Source organism: Rattus norvegicus, chromosome 5, assembly GCF_021556685.1.
Source record: "Rattus norvegicus strain SHRSP/BbbUtx chromosome 5, alternate assembly SHRSP_T2T, whole genome shotgun sequence".
In the NCBI taxonomy this organism is placed as follows: Eukaryota; Metazoa; Chordata; class Mammalia; order Rodentia; family Muridae; genus Rattus; species Rattus norvegicus.
In genome coordinates, this window is record NC_141538.1 from 153556777 (window position 1) to 153577140 (window position 20364).

The following is a 20364-nucleotide window of genomic DNA, read 5'->3' on the forward strand; positions in this document are numbered from 1 at the left end:
GTAGTGTCTCTCCCAGGTCTCTCAGCTTGGGACACACTCCTCTAGAGCACTTCTCAGTTGGCAAATGGAGAAACTGAGTCTTGGGAAGGGATGGAGACTGATGCCCAGCTGAGGCCTGGACTCCAGCCTCCTCCCTCTCCTGGCTGAACTCTGCCTCGGGGCTTCTTGCCAGCCACAAGCACTGAGGCCAAGCAGGACACCTTAGTGCGGGCTCCCAGGCAGACGCCGACACGCGGCACACTCCTTTCTTTTCTTTTTTTTTTTTTTAAGATTTATTTATTTATTATATATAAGTACACTGTAGCTGTCTTCACACACACCAGAAGAGGGCATCAGATCTCATTACAGATGGTTGTGAGCCACCATGTGGTTGCTGGGATTTGAACTCAGGACCTCTGGAAGAGCAGTCTGTGATCTTAACCGCTGAGCCATCTCTCCAGCCCGGCACACTCCTTTCTTTTTTTTTTTTTTGGTTCTTTTTTTTCCGGAGCTGGGGACCGAACCCAGGGCCTTGCGCTTCCTAGGCAAGCGCTCTACCACTGAGCTAAATCCCCAACCCGGCACACTCCTTTCTTAACCCGGCTGGGTGGCTTTTAGCAGCCCAAATACACACGTGGGGAAATTGAAGCTCAAAGAGAGCAAAGAATTTGCCTACAGTGATAACGGATGGCCATCATTTTGAACAAGCAGAATATCCAAAATGAGCCGTCGGGTAGGAAGAAGGCGGGGCCACAGGGAGGAAGGAGAATTACACCTCAGTAAACAATGAACAATGCTTTCGGGTGGGTTCAAGAGCACCCGGATCTGGCCCCGCGCCAGAGAGAAGTCAGAGGAAGCAAAGACATTCCCTGCAAAATCCAAAGCCAAACGTACTTCTAGCAATTCCGCTTAGGGGTGTGGGGGTGGGGGAGGAGTTCCTATAGGATGATCCTATAGGAACTCCTATAGCTATCAACCAATTGGCTATCAACCAATTGGCTATCAACCAATCGGATCCCTGGTGTGAGTGCTCTGACCAATAGGGACAGGAGCTTGCATTTACACCTTGTAAGGTGGGTTGTAGTAGCTCAAGGATCACCACGAAGGAGCTTGGGATCCGTTGGGTTCTGTTGGTTAAAACTTGCGTAACGGCCTCAGCCAGAGACATGAACTAGTTCTGGAGAAAGGATGACGTCAGCGTCCTAGAACAATGAGAAGTCGGGGACAAAGGATGGTGTTGTGCGTGTGCGTGGGTGCAAGACTTCTCGGCTGTGCAGATGGGGGTTGGGAAAAGACGAGGAGTGCCTAGTTCCGGCTCCCCACCCTCCACGCCCCATACTTCTGTCAGTTCACACAGCCCTTGTGGGCAAGCAGTGGCCCTTGACCTTGGTTCTGCCCAGCACCAGCTAGGCCACGGCATTCACTGCTGTGGATTGGAGGACCCAGAAAGCTGGGCTGAGGCACCCAGGAGCTCAGATACCTCTCAGCAGGGAGGAAGGAAAACAGACGTGGACTTTCCCGCCCAGAGAGACCTGGGAATATCTCCGGGTCTCGTTATTTATGTCAAATGTTACCCAATTTCCTCTGTTCAGAAGCTCTTTGAGACGACGCCGTTAGCTTTAGTCAATCCGAGAATAGACTGAATTGCCTGACGGAGTGGCCCCACACATAGCACAAGTTTTAAATAAGCCATTAAATCTGTCTGTGGACTTCTTAGCCTCGGCCACATTCCTCTGGATGGACGCAGGGTTCTTCCCTGGCACAGACAGGTCCACGCACCTCTACAAGTACGTGAACTCGCCCTGGTCATTCTTCACATCCAGGTGTGGTCTGTCCTTCTGGGGTCCAGCGAAGGTTTGCTTGAGTCCGGCTCTCTCTCTATGTGCTCACCGTCCTGGAACTCACAGACATCCACCTGACTCTGTCCCCCAAGAGCTATAATCAAAAGTGTGTGCCACGATGCCTGACATTCCAGTTATTGTTGGTTTTTAATAGTCTAGGGTTTTTTTTTTTTTTTTTTTTTTTGTTTTTTTTGTTTTTTTTTTTTTTGCTACTTGAGTAAGGATCAGTCTCATGTAGCCTAAGCTGGCTTTGAACTTGCTATGTCATGGAAGAGGATCCTCTTCCTAACCACATACTGGGGTTGTACAATGAGACACCACACCCTGTTTTGTGTAGTGTTAGGATGGAGCCTAGGACTTCTTGTATTGGAAGCACTACCCACTGGGCTATTCTTTCCTGCCCTCCCTCCTCTCCTTCTTGTCGCTCTCTCTCTCTCTCTCTCTCTCTCTCTCTCTCTCTCTCTACCTCTCTCTCTCTCTCATTTATTTACACTGTGGATCTCTTTAGACAATACCAGAAGAGGGATCCCATTACAGATGGTTGTGAGCCACCATATGGTTGCTGGGATTTGAACTCAGGACCTCTGGAAGAGCAGTCAGTGCTCTTAACCGCTGAGCCACCCCTCCAGCCCCCTCCTGCTCCTTTTCTCCTTCTCTCTCTTATTTTTGAGATATGATCTCATGTATTCATGGACCCGGGCAAAGCTCTGACTATGTAGTGGAACTGATTCTCCTGTCTCCACCTCTCAAGTGTTGGCCGCACAGTGGGTATTCTGTCCAGTTTTCTGGGTTCCCGTGGGGTAACTAAAGGACTCATCCCGTGCCTGAGCTGGCCCGGTAGGTTTGTTCTTCGCATGTGCATCCGTGTGTCGGTGTTGGGATGGACTCCGGGTTGTATGCCTATGAGTGACTTAGCCTTGTGAGAGCAAAGCCATTGTTCCTGGTGACCGTCTTCCCTATTGTCATGGGGGCTGGGGCCGAGCTGTGTTCTGAGCTTTTGCCTGCTTTGCCTTGTGGGTAATGTAGTCAGGAGCGTGGCTCCTGTTCACTGACTCAACCACTCTGAGTGTTTACTGAGAGCCAGCCAGGCACTAAGTCTCATCCTCAGGCCATGAACGGACGTCGTGGGTAGAACAGAAAAGGGTAGCAAGAACAGAATCCTTGTGCACACCTGGCCTCAGTTTCCCTCTCTCCGAAACAAGACATTTTGTTCCAAACTTCTGGAGGTGCCTCTGAGCGGAAGCGTCTGTGGTGTGTTAAGCTGTGAGCGCTCCTTGCCTGTCAAACATGCATCTTTACCTCAGGCTCCTGGAAGTGGGGCTGGGAAGGAGACCTGGAACCAGAGAGACTGGGCGGTTGGGTGGTGATGGGCTCAGGTTGCAGGCGGGCCTGGCCTGCCAGCTGGCCTGGCCTCAGCCCCTCAGTGGGTCTTTGTCCTACCCTGGTTATCGCTCGGGGTCCCTACTTGGCCCAAGGAGGTCTCATCTGACCCTTAACTCTCTGTGTGAGCCTCCAGCTTGACCCCTGGGCATGCTGAGATCTTGGAATACCAAGCACAGTTCAGATACCAACATTTCCCATCTGCCTCATCTCAGGCGAGCTTCTTATTCTCTGCTGTAAAACCAGGGTGAGAGGCCCATCCCTCCAGCTGACGGGATGAGAAATGGCTTGCACGTTAAGCATCTGCTTCGGAATGAGCAAAGCTGCTACTGCAGACTCCTGAGGAGTCTCCCCTTCACCTCCCGTGGAGAGAGAGCAATAAAGATATCTGAAGAGCAACAGACCCAGCCAACAGAGCCCGAGTACCTTGGAGCTCAGCACACTCGATGGGAGTCCCGGAGCAAAGCCCTCCTGCTGCTGTCCTCCTCTTCCTTGCAGAAACAGAGGCTGAGGGCCTTTTGCCTTCTGTCCCCCCAGACCTCTGAGCACTTTGCCTCAGGAGGTATTGTCTGAATGACCTGTTCCACTAACGCGTTTCCTGTCCAAAATTGATTTAAGTAATTCTGGTTAGTTCTGGAAATTCCAAAAGTAAGGGGAAAACTGACAGAAGCTTCTGGAAGGGGTTCTTGTCTCTCTCTCCTTCCAGCAGCAGTGGGTGGGGATGATACTGCGGATGACAGGGGGTCCCGTTTGCCTCTGCATGGGGTCTCCATTGACCTCTGACCTCTGCTTTAAAGGAAGAGAGGACACAGTACATAGGGACTTCATGAGGTACAACTAGTGTGAGTCTGGAAGGCCTAGCTTACGAATCTGGGGCCCGCTGGGTGTGTGGTGGCGTACATACAGCACTCAGGAAGCAGAGGCGGGCGGATCTCTGTGAGTTCAAGGCCAGCCTGGTCTACAGAGTGAGTTCCAGGACAGCCAGAACTATGTAGAGAGACCCTGTTTAAAACAAAAACAAAAACAAAAACCCCAAACAAAGAATGAAGGAGAATAAGTCAATCAAGATGGAGACAGGATGCTGGCCTCCTACTGCCTTCTCCTCCTCAGTCAGGTGCCCTGTCCAGTGTGTGGTTGACTCATTTCCTGAGGCCCCACGACCTTCACACCGCAGAGGCGCCTTCCCAGCTTGGCTGCTGTCTCCAAGGAGAACCCAGAGAAAACATTAACCCGAAGCCATGGAGTGCATCTGTGGAGTTCCGAGGGGTGCAGCCTCGGAGTCTCAGCCCTCGGGAAGCCAAGCCAAGTAGACAAACCAGTGTGGACAGGACCGGCTGGAGGTCAGCTCGGAGATGCAGCTCTGACATCAGACAGCTCGGCTCTCTTCCCCAGGCCTTGTGCCCACATGTTGCTAACCATGGGACTGTGAGGAACCGGTAGGTGCTCAGGTGCCTGGAGAACAGAGGTTCCTTTAGTTCCCCGGTCACCTCCCACCCACCTCGAGGCCAGCACTCAGGAGAGGCTGTGATGCTAGACACTGATGGGTGCTGATAAGCCCAACACTGGGTAAGCCAAGGCAGGAAGAGGACTGCTTTGAGCCTGAGCCTCAAGACATTGGGTTGGGAGAATAGCTAAGTGGTAGACTGCTTAGCATGCGCAAGGCTCTGGGTTCAAATCCTGTCACAGGATTAAGAAAAAAAAGAGTTGAATATAATTTCATTCTTGGTTGCTGGAGGCACCAGGTTCAAGAGTTCAAGGCCAGCCTAGGTTGCAGGAGACCCTATCTAAAAACAACCAACATCCCGGAATTTCAGATACCACCTTTTTGTTGTTTTAAGGGAACTCCTGAGAGAGAAGGCAAAAGTGTGTTGGTTCACTGGTGTAGGCGTCAAACCTCAAAATGGGCTGGAAAGACAGCTCAGCAGTTAAGCACATTTGATGCTCTTCGAGTTCAGTTTCCAACCTCACATCAGCTGGCTCCAGGGGATCCAACACGTCTCATCTTCTTTGGCCTGTGCATTCACATGCAGACATGCAGATACCTACATACGAGCGTGCACACACACACACACACACACACACACACACACACACTCACTCACTCACTCACTCACCACATATTTTTAAATTATACAATTAAGAAAAAGTCCTGGGGGGGCTGGGGATTTAGCTCAGTGGTAGAGCGCTTACCTAGGAAGCGCAAGGCCCTGGGTTCGGTCCCCAGCTCCGAAAAAAAAGAACCAAAAAAAAAAAAAAAAGTCCTGGGGCTGGAAAGATGGCTCAGTGGTTAAGAGCACTGACTGCTCTTCCAGAGGTCCTGAGTTCAAATCCCAGCAACCACATGGTGGCTCACAACCATCTGTAATGGGATCCGATCCCTTCTCCTGGTGGGTCTGAAGACAGCAACAGTGTAGCCACATACTTGAAATAAATAAATAAATCTTAAAAAAAAAAAAAAGAAAAGAAAAGAAAAAGTCCTTCAGGGCTGGAGAGACGGCTCAGTGGTTAAGAACACTGGCTGCTCTCCCAGAGGACCTGGGATGGGTTCTCAGCACCCATGTGGTAGCTCACAACTGTCTGTAACTCCAGTTCCAGGGGATCTGGCACTGTCTTCTGACCTTTGAGGGCACTCACTGTGTGCATAGGATATGCACACATACATACATGCAGATGCATAATCTGCATAAGGTGCATAATCAACACCACCTTAGCCTGTACTTGTGAACCACATGGAGACTTACATCAGTTTTATTGCAATAGAGCTGTGGAAAAGCAACAAAACAAATAATCTTGTGAAAACTGTGGCTCGATTGTAGGACACTTTTTTAACACGTGCACGGCCCTGGGTTCAAGCCCTCCCAATACAAAACCAAGGGGAAAAAGAAACTCATGTGTAAATTCCCCCAAATGAAGGGTGAAGACCAGCAGTCCTGGGTGACTCGGGTGAGGCTGGGCAAGCAGCCTGTGCTCTTGGCTCCCTCCCTCAGCCCATGAACCTGAACCCCACTGAACAGTCTTAGAAATCCTGTAGAAGCCCTAGACAGAGGGACTTAGGGACTGAGCGGAGCAGAGTGGAGCAGAAGTGGGGTCCTTCTATGAGTGATCAAAGCTCTTGGTGACTGGCACTGGGGGCAATCCAGGAGCGCACCCATAGTGGTCAGCGCTCAGCCCTCAGCAGAACCTGGAGGGAACCTGAGGGGAGCAGCGTCTGTCACAGTCGTCAAAGGGCTCTCAGACCATGCTGGAGTCAAGAACGGGGACACACAGCCACTGCCTGAGTATGACACCCCCTGGGACTGAGCCCTGCCATCCATCAACAGAGGAGTGTGGGGTACACACTTCCCCACCAGCCAAGGACGACTCAGAAAGGTTTGTGACCCTGTGTTAAGGCTCTGCATCAGGAACACAGTACGCTGGTGTCCTACGGTGTTCTGTAGTCCAGGGACGAAGCTGCTGCCCAGAGAAGGGACGCCTAATCCCAGAGGGAGGCTGGGCAGCCATCTGCTCCACTGCAGCTGTGGGGAGGGCCGTCTCAGTGCAGGGCAGGACCAAGGCAGAGAGGCTGCCAGTGGGAGGAGGTTTCCCAGCCAGACAGAAGGCTGGCTGATGCCAGCGCTGGGGTCAGATGATGACAGATTTCCTGCTGAGCCCTCTGGAATGTTTGGAACTCAACAATGACAGTCCAGAAGTTTCTGTTTCCCTGGAAGGCTCCGAAGGGAAAGTTTAGATAAAGACTCCTGGTTTTGTTTTTGTCCTCCTATCCTGCCTCTCCTATTCTGGGGCCTCCACTGGGGTGGAAGAACGGCAGAGACACTTGGCCACTTCCTGTCTCGCATGTCTGTCTTCGCGCTGGCGTTTCAGAAGCTCACGTCGTACCCTCTTACGTTTCCCAGACAGCAAGGCCCACTCATTTCCAAGACCCACTGAAAACATTCCTAGTTTTCAGTTATATACAAAGTATCACTTCATTCTACAGAGAGGAGACTGAGGCCGAGAGAAGGTTGACTCTGGCCTGGGAACTAGCCGAGTTGGTTCCCAAACCTATGCCTTTAGCCTCCCCATCCTTGCTTCTGATGACGCTTGAAGAGGGAGTGTGAGGTGACAGGAAACGGGAAACACGGACTGGTTTTGAGGTATGAAAGCTGGGCCTGCCTCCCCCTCTCCTGCTTGCTTTTGCTAGAGTCGTCCCTTCCCCTCAGGACTTCTGTTGCCTTATCTTGTAAGGGGAGATAATTATAGCAACCGTTCTCCGGGGTTGACGTGTGAATGAGAAGGCCCGGTCATCTGTCACCCAGTGCACGGTGAGCAGAAGACAAGGAGCAAATGAACAGTCACTGTGACAACTCAAATGGGAAATATCCCCCAGAGGCTCATACGTTTGAACACTTGGTCTCCAGCTTGTGGGAGGTTGTGAAACCTTCGGGGCTTTGTACACAGGTCACTGGGGGCAGGTTGTTGAAGGCAACAGCCGAGCCATGTTTCTAGTTTGGTGGGGCTTCCCAACCCACCAAGATACAAACAAGTCACTGCCCTCGGTAGCTGTTCATCCAGGTATGTCAAAACCTTTCTCTGCGGTGGAGCAAAGGTTGCTGTGGTGACCAGTAGACCCCTTATCCCCGGAGTCATAGCAATGAAATCAGCAGATGCGTTCAGAGATGGCCAGGTGTGGGGCAAGGCCTGTCGCTCTTCATCAGAGACAGTGGGAGAGATGGAGGGCTTACCAGCCCCCAACCTGAGGATTCATTCCCTCCCCTCTGTCACCCTTGAGTTCATAGGAGGAAGGGAAACTGAAAGCAGGATGCCATAATGTGATTCTCGTGAGGCCATCTCACAGACAAGTGGGACTTTTTGGTGACACAGCTTTCTGAGTCAAATGACTCATGTCTGTGTGTTTCCCTGCAAGGTGCTCCTGTCAGGAAGTCTGAATGCCCCGTTGACCCACCAAGCTGGACTCTGGGTAAGACTTCTTTCTTTCTTTCTTCCCTTTCTTTCTGGTGTGTGTGTGTGTGCGTGTGCGTGTGTGTGCGTGTGTGTGTGTGTGGTGTCTGTGTGTCTCTTTTGTTTTTTTCTTTTTTTTTTTTTTTTTTTTGGTTCTTTTTTTCGGAGCTGGGGACCGAACCCAGGGCCTTGCGCTTCCTAGGCAAGCGCTCTACCACTGAGCTAAATCCCCAGCCCCTCTTTTGTTTTTTTCAAGATAGGGTTTCTCTGTGTAGCCCTGGCTGTTCTGAACTTACTCTATAGACTAAATTGGCCTTGAACTCACAGAGATCCACCTGCCTCTGCCTCCTGAGTGCAGAGATTAAAGTCCTACACCACCTCGTCTAGCTGCTACTCTTTATTTAATACCTCATCAGTGGCCTGCCTTGTCCCAGGAAAAGCAACACAGCGGCTACACCAGGACCTCCTGTCGCCCGCCTCTGGCTGAGCCATGGCGGCAGCCAGGTCTTCGAAACCATGACAGACTGTTTCTTTTCAATTAGCCCAAGTCAAAGTCTCTCCCTTTAAGTCTCTTCTGCCATCTGTTTTGTCACAGTAAAGGATACAGTTGGGCTGGAGAGATGGCTCAGTGGTTAAGAGCACTGACTGCTCTTCCAGAGGTCCTGAGTTCAATTCCCAGCAACCACAACACATGGTGGCTCACAACTATCTGTACTGGGATCGGATGCTGTATTCTGGTGTGTCTGAAGATGTATATTCATATACATTAAATATTATTTTTTAAAATAGGATACAGTCACAGGTCTTGATACTAAGTCCCTTGTGTGGCCTGTAGCATCCAGACATTGCGTTTCCCACATCACCTAGCCCTGTGTCCTCACTGGCTTCTGGGAGGATGAAAAGGCCCAGGTTGTTTCAATGAAGGCAGTTCCTAAACTGTCACATTTCCTCTTTTTTTTTTTTTTTCAAATAAAGATTTATTTGTTTGTTTTAGGTAAACTGTCACTGCCTTCAGACACACCAGAAGAGGGCATCAGATCCCATTACAGATGGTTGTGAGCCACCATGTGGTTGCTGGGATTTGAACTCAGGACCTCTGGAAGAGCAGTCAGTGTTCTTAACCACTGAGCCATCTCTCCAGCCCCAGTCAGTGCTCCTAGCCACTAAGCCATCTCTCCAGCCCCAGTGTTTAAATTCTTGATGCTTAATTGGTAGAACTGATTGGGAAGGATTAGGAGGTGTGACCTTGGTAGAGGATGTGTCACCAGGAGTGGGCTTGGAGGTTTCAAAAAGATTCATGCCATTCCCAGTATCTTGCTGTCTTTATGGGTCGTCGTCATGTGATCTCTCAGTTGTTCTTGCCTCCATGTCTTTGCTCTGTCATCATGGACTCTAAACCCCTGAAGCCCACTTAAACACTTCCCTTTATCAGTTGCCTTGGTCATGATGTTTTATCACAGCAATGGAAAAGGAACCTAGACACGGGGTGAGTGGCCTGGCAACTTCCAGCTCCAGCCTTTAGCATGGGGCAGTCGGGGTGGCTGGAACTTGGAAGTCTGCTGACGTCCCAACCCCCTTCAAGAGCCAAGAGCAGTGAACTAGAGCTGGGTGGCTGGTGCTCCGCTGCCTCTCTCCACATACAGGGCTCAGGCCCTGCCCGTAGTGAAGATGGGTTTTCCCCCTTAAAGACATGTAATCAAGGGATGAGAGCTTGCTTGTGCGGAACTGAGGTCTCCTCACAGCTGCAGCCTGAGTGAGTGGGGCTGTCTGAGTTCCCAGTGTCAGGCAGGCCTCGAGCCTAACCTTAAACACCTTAATAGCATTTTATTATGAATGTACCGGAAACCATGAGCCACTCCTGCTGACCTACATCACTTCTAATCTCCAACCTCCTGAACTGTGTCAGGTCATGTCATTTTGAGGCAGGATAGCCATGCAATGAAAATTAAGAGGCTGTTATGTTACTGTTATGAGGTTAGTGTTATGAAGGCTGCCTGCATCCTGCATACACCGGATGTTCTGTTCGTTTGCTTGTTTGTTAGAGACAGGGTTTCTTTCCTTAGCCCTGGCTGTTCTGGAACCAGCTCCGTAGCCCAGGCTGGCCTGGAACTCAGAGATCCATCTGCCTCTGGATTAAAGGTGTGTGCCACCACCACCTGGCCTATGCTATTCCTTTTATGTAGAGATATTTAAAACAAGATGTGAAAAGGTAGGGCTGGAAAGATGGCTCAGCGACTAAGAACATTTGCTGCTCTTTCAGAGTTCAATGACTAGAACCTATGGGGCAGCTCACAACTGCCTGTAACTCCAGGTCCAGGAGAACCGATGCTCTCTCTTTACATGTGCACATGGTGCACAGATGTACATGCAGGGGAAAATCCATACACAATCAAAAAAAGATGTCAAAATGGCAAGGAGCCCGCTTAAGGCCTGAGTGTATATGGCCTTCCGTTTCTTCCTAGATGCAAACCTGAAGTATTTCAGGACTCTCATGAACAGTGCTATCGAAGGCCCTGTATACAATGAAAGCACGTCTCAGCTTCCTTGAGTAGCCCTGTGACCCATGCTCCCTCTCAGTGCACTCCAGAACCTGCTCCGTTATCTTTGAGGCTCTTATCAAACATCTAAGACTTCACAAGCCCTCCAGGTCCTGTACACAGCCACAGGAAGAGCACTGAGGCAGATGTCCCCCTCTTGAAAAGCCCTCATGGCACACACAGGTATGTTCTATTGATTTCCCCAGCACACATCTCTGCCTTCTTCTCCCCTCAACCCCCAATCTCTGTCTCTTGTCTGTCCTCTCAACTCTGTGGTTAGATCTGTTAAAATCTTTTCTTGGGTATTGGGGAGGCAATACAGCATGTATGAAGCCCTGGGTTCAAGATCCAACAACACATAAGCCAGTCGCAGTAGCACGTTTGTCATTCCAAGTCCCAGAAAGGCTGAGGCAGGCGAATCTCCATGCACTCGGGGCCACCCTGAATCAGACCCGGACTCAAAACGACATGTCCAGCATGGTGACACACGCCTTTGATCCCAGCACTCAGGAGGCAGAAGCAGAAAGATCTCTGGGTTTGAGGCCAGCCTGGTCTACACACCAAGTCCTAAGACAGTCAGGGCTACATAGTGGACCCTGTCTCAAGAAAACAAAACAAACAAAACGAAAACAACTGCCTCAAAAGACAAGCCGTAAGCGAGCAGTTGCTATAGAAGAAACCTGACCCTTGAGTTTGAACCACAGATCTGACATAAAGTGGAAAGAATGGACTTCATAAAGTTATTCTCTGACCTGGGCACGGTGGTACACACAAGCATATTTACACAGCATACACGGATGTAAATGCACCCAACAATAACAAGAATAAATAACACCTTCTAGGCATGGTGGCACACGCCTTTACTAAATCCCAGCTCTTGGAGACAGAGGCATGCAAGATATCAGAGTTGAAGGACAGCCAGGTTTTCATACTGAGTTCCTATCCAGCCAACGATACATGGTGAAACCATGAAACCCTGTCTCAAAACAAACAACAGGGCATGCTGAGATGGCTCAGTGGTTGACAGCAATGCTTGGTCTTCCCAGAGGACTGGGGTTTAATCCCCAGCAACTCTGTGCAACCATCTATAATCCTAGGGAATCCGACGGCCTCTGAGGGCATGCACACGGGAGGTACAAACACATACGCACACATTCAAGCAAAACACCCATCTCTCCCCCCACCCCCATTTCCCTCTCCCTCTCCTGAGGCAGGCAGATCTCTATTAAGGTCAAGTCCAGCCTGGTCTGCCTAGTCTACATAGCTTCAAGCCAGCCAAGGCTATATAGTGAGATCTTGTCTCAAAATAAGACCAAAAATAACTAAAGACAAAAACGCCAAGAAACGAACTGAGGATGCTCCAGGTGGCCTCTGTGACTTCAGCTGATCCACAGGTAGCCAACAGCACCCCAGGCTCCAGGCTCTCTACCTCTTGTGCTGACTTTACCCTCAGAGGGAAACTTTCTGGCAAGAACTGCTGTGGCTCCGGCTATCTGCCATCAGTATGCTGTCCTGGGAAGAGTGGAAGCCCCTTCCAGCTCTGCAGAACTGAGAGGGCTCCTCAGTCCACACAGCCAGCCCTCCATGATGGCCTCTCTTGGCCAATCTATAAAGGCTCTGGTGATGGCTGCCGTCAACCCTGTGACTTAGAAGAAATACCTTGTGGATGTAACCCCTTCCCCCAACTGAACCCGGGTTCTGTCTCCCATTTCATGAGACTCCAACGGAGCCATACGGGTATGAGGGAGGTGACGCTGGCACACATGGGCCAGCCATGGCATGTGGTAGAGATGGCAGAACACTCCGATACAGGATACTTCCTGCCACCTAGTGTGGGTTGGAAACAAGGCTTAGAGGGAGGGGCGGGCTCTGGATTGACAGACAGAACCCAAACCCACTCACTGAACTTCTCAAGACGTCGTGAGTTTCCTCAGCTATGAACTGGAGAGAAATGGGTAGAGCTGGGTCAAGTTCAATGGTCAGTTCATCTGGAAACCCAGGGAGAACTTCTGAGCAGGGGAAAAGCACCTCGTGCTTCCAGGGCAAGGGCAAGGGCAAGGTGAAAGTGCAGAAGAAGCGTTTCCTGAGGGGGGGGTGGGCTGGATGGGGGGGCGCACGCATGCATATGCACATACACAGGAACTGAGTTCAAGGTCACCCTTGGTCATAAAGCTCATGGTCAGCCTGCATATATGTGACCCTGCCTAAAATAATAACAATCAAAAGGAAAGACAATGAACGGAGCAAGCAGTCTTAGAACTCCATAGTATGTCGGCTCATTCTGTGGCCAAGTGGGGATTAGGCGCCACCCAGTGGACAAATCTGAAGACAGTTGGGTCCAGAAAAGAATGGGAAAGTCTCTGTTCCTGTAAGGATGGTGCCAAAGAAATTTTGGTTTTTGCTTTGTTGAAATTTGCCACTTGATAGAACCTTCTATGTAGATCAGGCTGGCTCCCCAGTCACACTGGGCTGGAATACATTCTCAGTGAATGGCCATGGTGTACGGTGTGCACGTCTCACCTGACGGTTTACGCTAACGACTCGCTGTTTATAAGGACTCTATGGAAATGATGCTAAACAAAAATCCAAATTCTAGTAATTTCTGTGTTCAGAAATGGGTCAGGAAGCTTTAAAGACTTGTAACAATGTACTTGGACCACGAACCGTACCAACACGGCAGATAGTGATGGTTTGGAAGAGAGAACCTTGAAGATGAGGACAGTGCTAAGAAAGCTGACCACCTCCTCCATTTCCTTTACTGAGTCATTAGTGCTGCCAGCTGAGACGAGGACTGGTCTTGCTGGCTTGGCCGTGTGCAACGAACTATAGGTACTGTTCACAAGCACAACCGACCCTGGAAGGACAGTAAGACAAGGATCAGAGGGATGGCCCTAAGTGCTATGGTTAGACATGTGCTAACACATGTAGCTCCGTTTTTGAGACAGTGTCTCATGTAGAGCCTGGGTTAGCCGTTAAACAACGTCAACTAGCTGACAGCCAAGGCCTGCTGTATGTCAGGTTTCAGTTGGGAAGAACAAAAGCGCTTGAGTTGCAGGGGTTAGTCATAAATGCTCCAAATTATCGGGTAAACAGAGGCAAACTCTCCAGTGGTGGTCACTGGTTTATACTGGAAGCCTGAACTCTAGAACACTGCTTCTCTTGTGCCGTATGGGTTTAGTTTCTACCTGTTAACACGGGGAAGAACACAGAAAGCAATGCCCCTGAGACTTCCCGTTCTGGAGGCCTCCAGGATTGCCTTCACTGAGCACCCTGTTTTCTTAGACACTCCACATAAACCAGCTCACCCCTGCTCGAGTCTTTCTTTTTGGGGGACAGAGTCTCTCTGTGCAGCCCTGACTGGGCTGGAACTCACTCTGTAGACCAGGTTAGCCTTGAATTCAAGAGATCCGCCTGCTTCTGCATCCTGAATGCTGGGATTTAAGGAGTGCACCACTACAAAAGGCCCCAGATTTTTTTTTTTTTTTTAAATTTCACCTACATGGGTGTTTTGCCTGCATGTATGTCTGTGTGAGGTTGTCTGATACTCTGGAACTGTAGTTACAATCAAGAGCTGCCATATGGGTGCCGGGAATTGAACTTGGGACCTCTGGAAAAGCAGCAAAGCTTCCAACCACTGAGCCATCTCTCCAGCCCAGTCGCAGATTCTTTTAACGTCAACAAAATGTATTATGAATCATATGAAAGATTCATTTACAGAAAAAGAAAAATACTAAGAATAAAGCTGTCTTTATGTATTACTTTGGAGTGAATGCTAGAGATGAATCAATTTGAGTTCCTCTTCTAGAAATGTCCCACTATTTCACTGCCCCTTTCCTGGTCATCCCTTCCCACAATCCTTCCCGTTACCCCTCCCCTGACTCTTAATCCAGGGCTTCTGAAGGGCGTTCCAGATTCCAGCCTGGAAGTCTTAAGTGTCCATGTCTTTTGGTTAAAAGCCATAAATAACAAAACACCCTTAAGTGTTCCTGAAATTCAGATGTGGGCATTTTGTATTCTAGTTTCATCGGTCAGAAATCACAGTCAAATTTACCCACACCTTCAAATACTCAGCTCAGACTTGTGGTGTTCAAGATCACCTTCCTTCACAAACGTGGGCTTCCCTCATCTCCCAGTCCACCTCCAACTCCCTCTGGGAGTGTGCCAGGCCCTTCACACCTGAACACAGGGACACTGAATAGGCCTCACCCACTTTCCATGTTCCAAGAACACGCCATACTTTCCCTTGTTCTCAGTCTTTGCAGTAATTATTAAATTAAGAAGGGGGAGAGTCCATTCCTCACTTTCTATTTTTCCCTACGCGCCGAGCTCTACCAAGTTCGGGCTGGCTTGTCCTCCCCAGCAGGTGAATAAGAGTGAGTGGCAATGTTCTTAAATTTAGAAATTTATTCTGTTTAATCCACAAGCTTTATATAGCTTTAGTTAAAAAATAAAATAAAATAAAACAAGTGAAATCAAGACACTGTCCAGGCCCTTCCAGCCGGCCAAATACAGGAGCTCCTCAGTTGTGTGTACCAATTGGAAGAGTAAGGGAAACCATGAATGGGAGCCACCATGTTTCATAAAACAAATTTATGTAACTGAAGGGTCCTTCCTGGGTCTAGTGAATCGCCTTTACAAAAGAGGAAGAAAAGGGGAGAAGGAAACAAAACAACACAACCGGAAGGAGAAAACCCAGAGTTCCTAGTCAGTTTAGGAACTGTTCCATGGGGCAGCCCTGTAGCTCAGGAGTGCGGCGCTCTAGAGCTGGGATGCTGCCAGGACAGCAGACTCCATGGGCAACAGAGTCAACACTCACTCGCCCAAACCTCTGTGGTACTTCAACAGTGCTCTCACTTCTGGGCAAGCTTACAAACCTATACAAGGTTGGAAGCATAATTTACATGGGTGCTAAGATTCAAGAGAATAGGGAGAAAAAGAAAAGACCCCAACCTTTTGGGAGAGGCGAGGGCATTTAAAGGAACCACAAAAATGCCAACAATATTCAAACCCCCTTTTTTAAAAAAGAGATTTTTTTTTGGCTTAAAATATTTCACTCTAAATGTCAATGGAAGAATTGTCACTAATACACCGTGGACACCTTTGTAATGTAAATCCATGCCCCCCTTTTTTAACATGGTGAACTTCAACCTAGCAATTATTACAACAAATGTTATAGTCTAAAGCTCAAACACATTTTAGCAATTTTGAAATTGAATTGAGTACAAACCAAATAAAATTTACAACGTAACAAACATGTCCGCCTAGGACTGTGGGGACACTTGGGCCTTCCGCATGGATCGAAGGGCCTTCTCCCGAAGGTGCCTCTCTAAGTCATCAAGGTTGTCATCTTCAGCTTCACTCTCAGTCTCCTGAAAGACAAACCCAAACCAGGCAAATATTAAGTCTTGAGACACAGTGGGAGAACACTGAGCACAGACCAGCACCAAACCTCAAGTGCACACACAGCGATGTCGCTTTGTAGCCTAGGCTTGTTTAAAATTTGTTATGGTGCCAAGATCAACCCTGAGCTTCTGATTTTTCTTCGTCAACCTCCCAAGAGCTGGGCTTACTAGCACGCATACCACCATAACCAATTTATCTGGAGCCTTGAGCATGCTTAGTAGGCCCTCACCAACTGAGCTATAGTCCTATGCTTGCTATGCAAGTAGGAGGACCTGAGCTTGGAGCCCCCGGTGGCAGCCCAAGTACTGAGGAGCTGGTCCAGCCATGGGCCAGCAGCCTACCTGAAACGGAGCTCCAGGCAAGACAGCTTAGGGAGCTTGCCCCCAACCTGATGACTTGTGTCCCATCCTAAGGAATCAACTCTACAAATTGCCCTGACTTTATAAAGTGCAATAAAAACATGAGATAAGAGACAGACAGACAGACATCAAGTGCATACTGATGGCTGAGCACACACAGATCCTGCTGTGATCAGTTACTTGGGGATGTCCCCACCTTTGTCTGTTATGTGAAGTGGTAGTATACATGTCCAGCCCACAGCAAAGGGCCTGTGCTCCGTCCCTTAAAGGTAGTTTTAAAAAGTTGAAGCATTCCAGCATTAAGCCCTTTCGAACCCAAAATTTGTACTCTTCTTGATTCTGGCAGGCCACCAAGAAACATCAAAATACTACAGAGAAACAGGAAGTGGCTAGAAAGCACAACCACTTCTCACACGGTAGGCAGAGGCGTGTGAATACCTTCCTGGGCTCTGGTGCTGCCGCAGGCTCTTCCTGGGCTGATGGAGTGGCGGCAGCAGAGACAGCTGCAGGGGCAGCAGGAGCTGGGGTGGCTACGGCCACAGCCTTCTCCTTCTTGTGTTTTTTGTGCTTCTTGTGTTTCTTATCCTTCTTATGTTTCTTGTCCTTCTTCTTCTTCTTCTTCTTTCCACCTCCTTCTTGATCAGAATTCTAGAAACCCAGAAACAGCGAAGTAATCGAGCGGATTAAAATCTTTGTTTTTGGCTGGAGGGAATCTTTTTTTTTTCTTTTTTTTGGAGCTGGGGACCGAACCCAGGGCCTTGCGCTTGAGCTAAATCCCTAACCCCGGCTGGAGGAAATCTTAACAAATGCATTTTTTGCAGGACTGCAGAGACAATGCCACACCAAGGGCATCCTCAGAGAAGTGAGACAGACTCACTAAAGCCAGGATCCGCCCACAATCAGTTGAAGAGACTCAATGCTGACTGACTCCTACAGCTTCCTTACTAACTCTCAGCCAAGTTTCCAGCTACAGGCTGTTGAATGGGGTGCCAACAGCTGGGGTCATGAGCTAACACAAGTTGCCTTCCAGCTCCTGAACATGAACAGTCAATGAGGAACAATTATAAACCTCTCACAACACTCAGCTAACACCCAATTTAATTTAAAGTGCCAGGAGCCCAAACATTGCCAGGACAAACCGTGCACATTTTAAGGGTGGGAGTGATTTGTCTTACTCTACAGAGATGTTCCTCTTATAGGAGTTAGTCCTTCCAATCTACCGTGTGCATCCCAGGGACTGAATTCAGGTTTTCGGACTTGGAGGCAGGTGCCTGAATTAACTGATCATCTTACTAGCTCAGACATTCCATTACAATGGGAAAGCACCTCCACAGGCCCTGTAAGTTACGCCCACATCTAAGTAAGATAACCAGACCTATCTTTGCATCTACTCAACACCATGGGTTAGTCAAACTGCTACAAACACGCTCCAAACAAACTGACCTACAGCCAGGCAAAATCACCTAACACAAAAGCCAGCTGTTAATAGCACTGACTGGCTCATGCCATTCATTAAATATCAGCAGGAGGTTTTTTTTTTGTTTTTTTCCCTTTCTTTTTTCTTTTTTTCAGAGCTGGGGACTGAACCCAGGGCCTTGCTACCACTGAGCTAAATCCCCAACCCCTCAGCAGGAGTTTTTATTGTTCAATTGCCTAGAAGAGAGAATCAAATCCCCATTGAAGTACAGTTCCTACTGAACACTTACCACGTTCACACTACAAGGTTCAAAGATTTAACTGGCAGGGGTGGCGGTGCATGCCTTTAGTCCCAGCACCTTAGAGGCAAAGGCAATGACCGTATGATCTATGGAATTCCTAGACAACCAGAGCTACAGAGAAATCCTGTCTTGGGGAAAGGATGGGGATGGGGGGATTTTAACTGAACCACCATACACTACTGTCTTTACACTATATTTATATACATTATTTGAACTGAATCTAATTTGTAACAGCATTGTTTTTGAGACTGTGCAGCCCAGGGTAGCCTTGAACTAAGACACCAGTCTGCTTCCGCCTCTGTCTTCAGAATGCCTGGGATTAAAGGCATATGCCAAAACATCGGGTTTTTAAAAATTTCATGCACTAACTGGTTTTATGAGGTATAGTCACAAGACCAAGACTGAGGCTCGCCTCTTACTCCTGATCCTGCGTCTGCCCGGAGACCTGGGACTGTTAAATACCCACTACCACTCTCATCCGACTAATTTATAAGCTGTCCAAAACCAAGCAGGTACATACCCTGGCAGGGGACGGGCTTGGTGTTGGGCTTTTAGCCTTCTTGGCTGGTGCTGCAGGTGACCAGTTTGTGGAGGGTGACTGAGACTGCACAGGAGAGGGGGGTGCTGGAGGCTTTTTAGCTGTTGGCTCAGGAGATCCAGAGACAGAGCGGGAAGATGAAACCCTTCTTACGGACTGAGGGCTTGGTGAGGCAGCCCTAGACAAAAGGGGGGAAAAGGCACAGTTAAGAAGACATCGAAAGGACACACACTTCAATCACCCAAGTCTTTACAGGGTCATTCACGCCTACAACGCTACCATTTTCCTAACGGTTCACCCTGCAGGACACTAGTGACATCAGCTCCTTAGTTTCCTAAAGCATACATACTCATGTGCTTGTCTGGGGCTGGAGAAATGACTTGGAACTGGGGTTCATTTTCTAGCACCAACACAGCTCACAGTTAACTATAATTTCAAGGGATCTGATACCTGCTTTTGGCCTCTGTGAACTGCCCACAAGAAGTGTACAGATACAGACAAAATACCCATTTACATAAAATAATAAAGAGAAAAAAAATAAGCTCATTTCACTGGAGACTCAGACACATCTCTCAAATACCTGATGCTAAGAACCAAGCAGAGCCCTCTGGAATTTGTTTCTCTGTAGCTGTGCTCTCTTCCCCCAGTGCTAGGATTAGAAGTGTGTGCTATCACTGGCTTCCCCATTACTTCTTAACTGTTCAGTGAGAGAAAGGATTCTACATGCTAGACAACTACGTATCCTAAGGAAAGAAAGCAGTGGGCATTTTTACTTTTTTATCTTTTTGGGTTCCGGAGTCCTGGAGACTCTCCTAATAGGCCTAGTACTCGGAGACGGGGACTGCCTTCCTTGGGGAGACGCTGAAGCTCCTCTTCGAACAGGGGGAGGGCTTGAGGTCTGAGGCGCCCGAGGTCGTGGTGAGGGCGAGTGCCTTTTGTTTGGTTGTGGTGACCGGGCCTCCCGAGTGGAGCGGCCTGGGGAAGACCCTTTCCTATGCTTTGAAGATAAGGAGGGTGAGCGTCTCTTGGTGACTGGGGGGCTTCTTTGTTTAGGAGGTGGAGAGTGGGAAACCCGGCGCTTTGGTGGAGGAGATGGCGATGCCCTTCGCTTGGGTGGGGGTGGGGGCGAGGCAGTTCTCCTCTTTGGAGGTGGGGAAGGAGAGTATCTCCTCTGGATGGGAGGAGAGTATCTTCTTGGAGACGGTGAGCGGCGGCGTGGGGGAGGAGAAGGGGTCCTAGAAAAAAAACAACACAGCAATAAAGATGAAATGGACAGTATCCAAAATATTAAAACCGTTGTTGCTATTGCTGCTGCTGCTGTTGTTTGTGCACACCCACATCATGCATGTTAGGGCTGGTTGGGTTAGTGGCAGCAATTCTCCCCACCCACCTTTAGGATTATGGGATCACACTTAGAGCACTACAGTTTGATGGCAAGCACTTTCACCCACTGAGCCATCTTGCTAGTCAATCCAGAATCAGGAAAATTAACTAAAGAGTAACTAGCCATAACTATGCTGTAGGAGATATATTTCAAAGTAATACACACTCCACCATGAGTGACAAGAGGATACTGTGTTGTATTTAATGGAGAAAGTTGAAAATTTCAGAAACAATTAAAATTCATCAAACCAAGAAAATGTATACAATTATATAAAACAAAGTAGTGTT

The 20364-nt window shown here is 48.9% G+C and overlaps 1 protein-coding gene and 1 long non-coding RNA gene across 51 annotated transcripts in view; one reads left to right on the forward strand and one right to left on the reverse strand.

Annotated features, from left to right (window-relative positions):
* Positions 1-6734: 6734 nt before the first annotated feature.
* LOC120103007 (uncharacterized) lies at positions 6735-19239 on the forward strand. The gene is made up of 4 exons (XR_015621226.1): positions 6735-7333; positions 8104-8157; positions 10601-10858; positions 17259-19239. It is a non-coding gene; the product is annotated as an uncharacterized LOC120103007 (long non-coding RNA).
* Positions 15065-20364, reverse strand: part of Srrm1 (serine and arginine repetitive matrix 1) — a 32225-nt gene continuing 26925 nt past the window's right edge. For all 50 annotated transcript variants that reach the window (XM_087549358.1, XM_087549356.1, XM_087549351.1 and 47 more), the window contains 4 exons: positions 19467-19928; positions 18676-18871; positions 16876-17085; positions 15065-16044 (listed from right to left, as the gene is read on the reverse strand). In XM_087549358.1, coding sequence (XP_087405484.1) covers positions 15937-16044; positions 16876-17085; positions 18676-18871; positions 19467-19928 — 976 coding nt within the window. In that variant the 3' untranslated portion in view covers positions 15065-15936. The remainder of the gene's footprint in view (positions 16045-16875; positions 17086-18675; positions 18872-19466; positions 19929-20364) is intronic.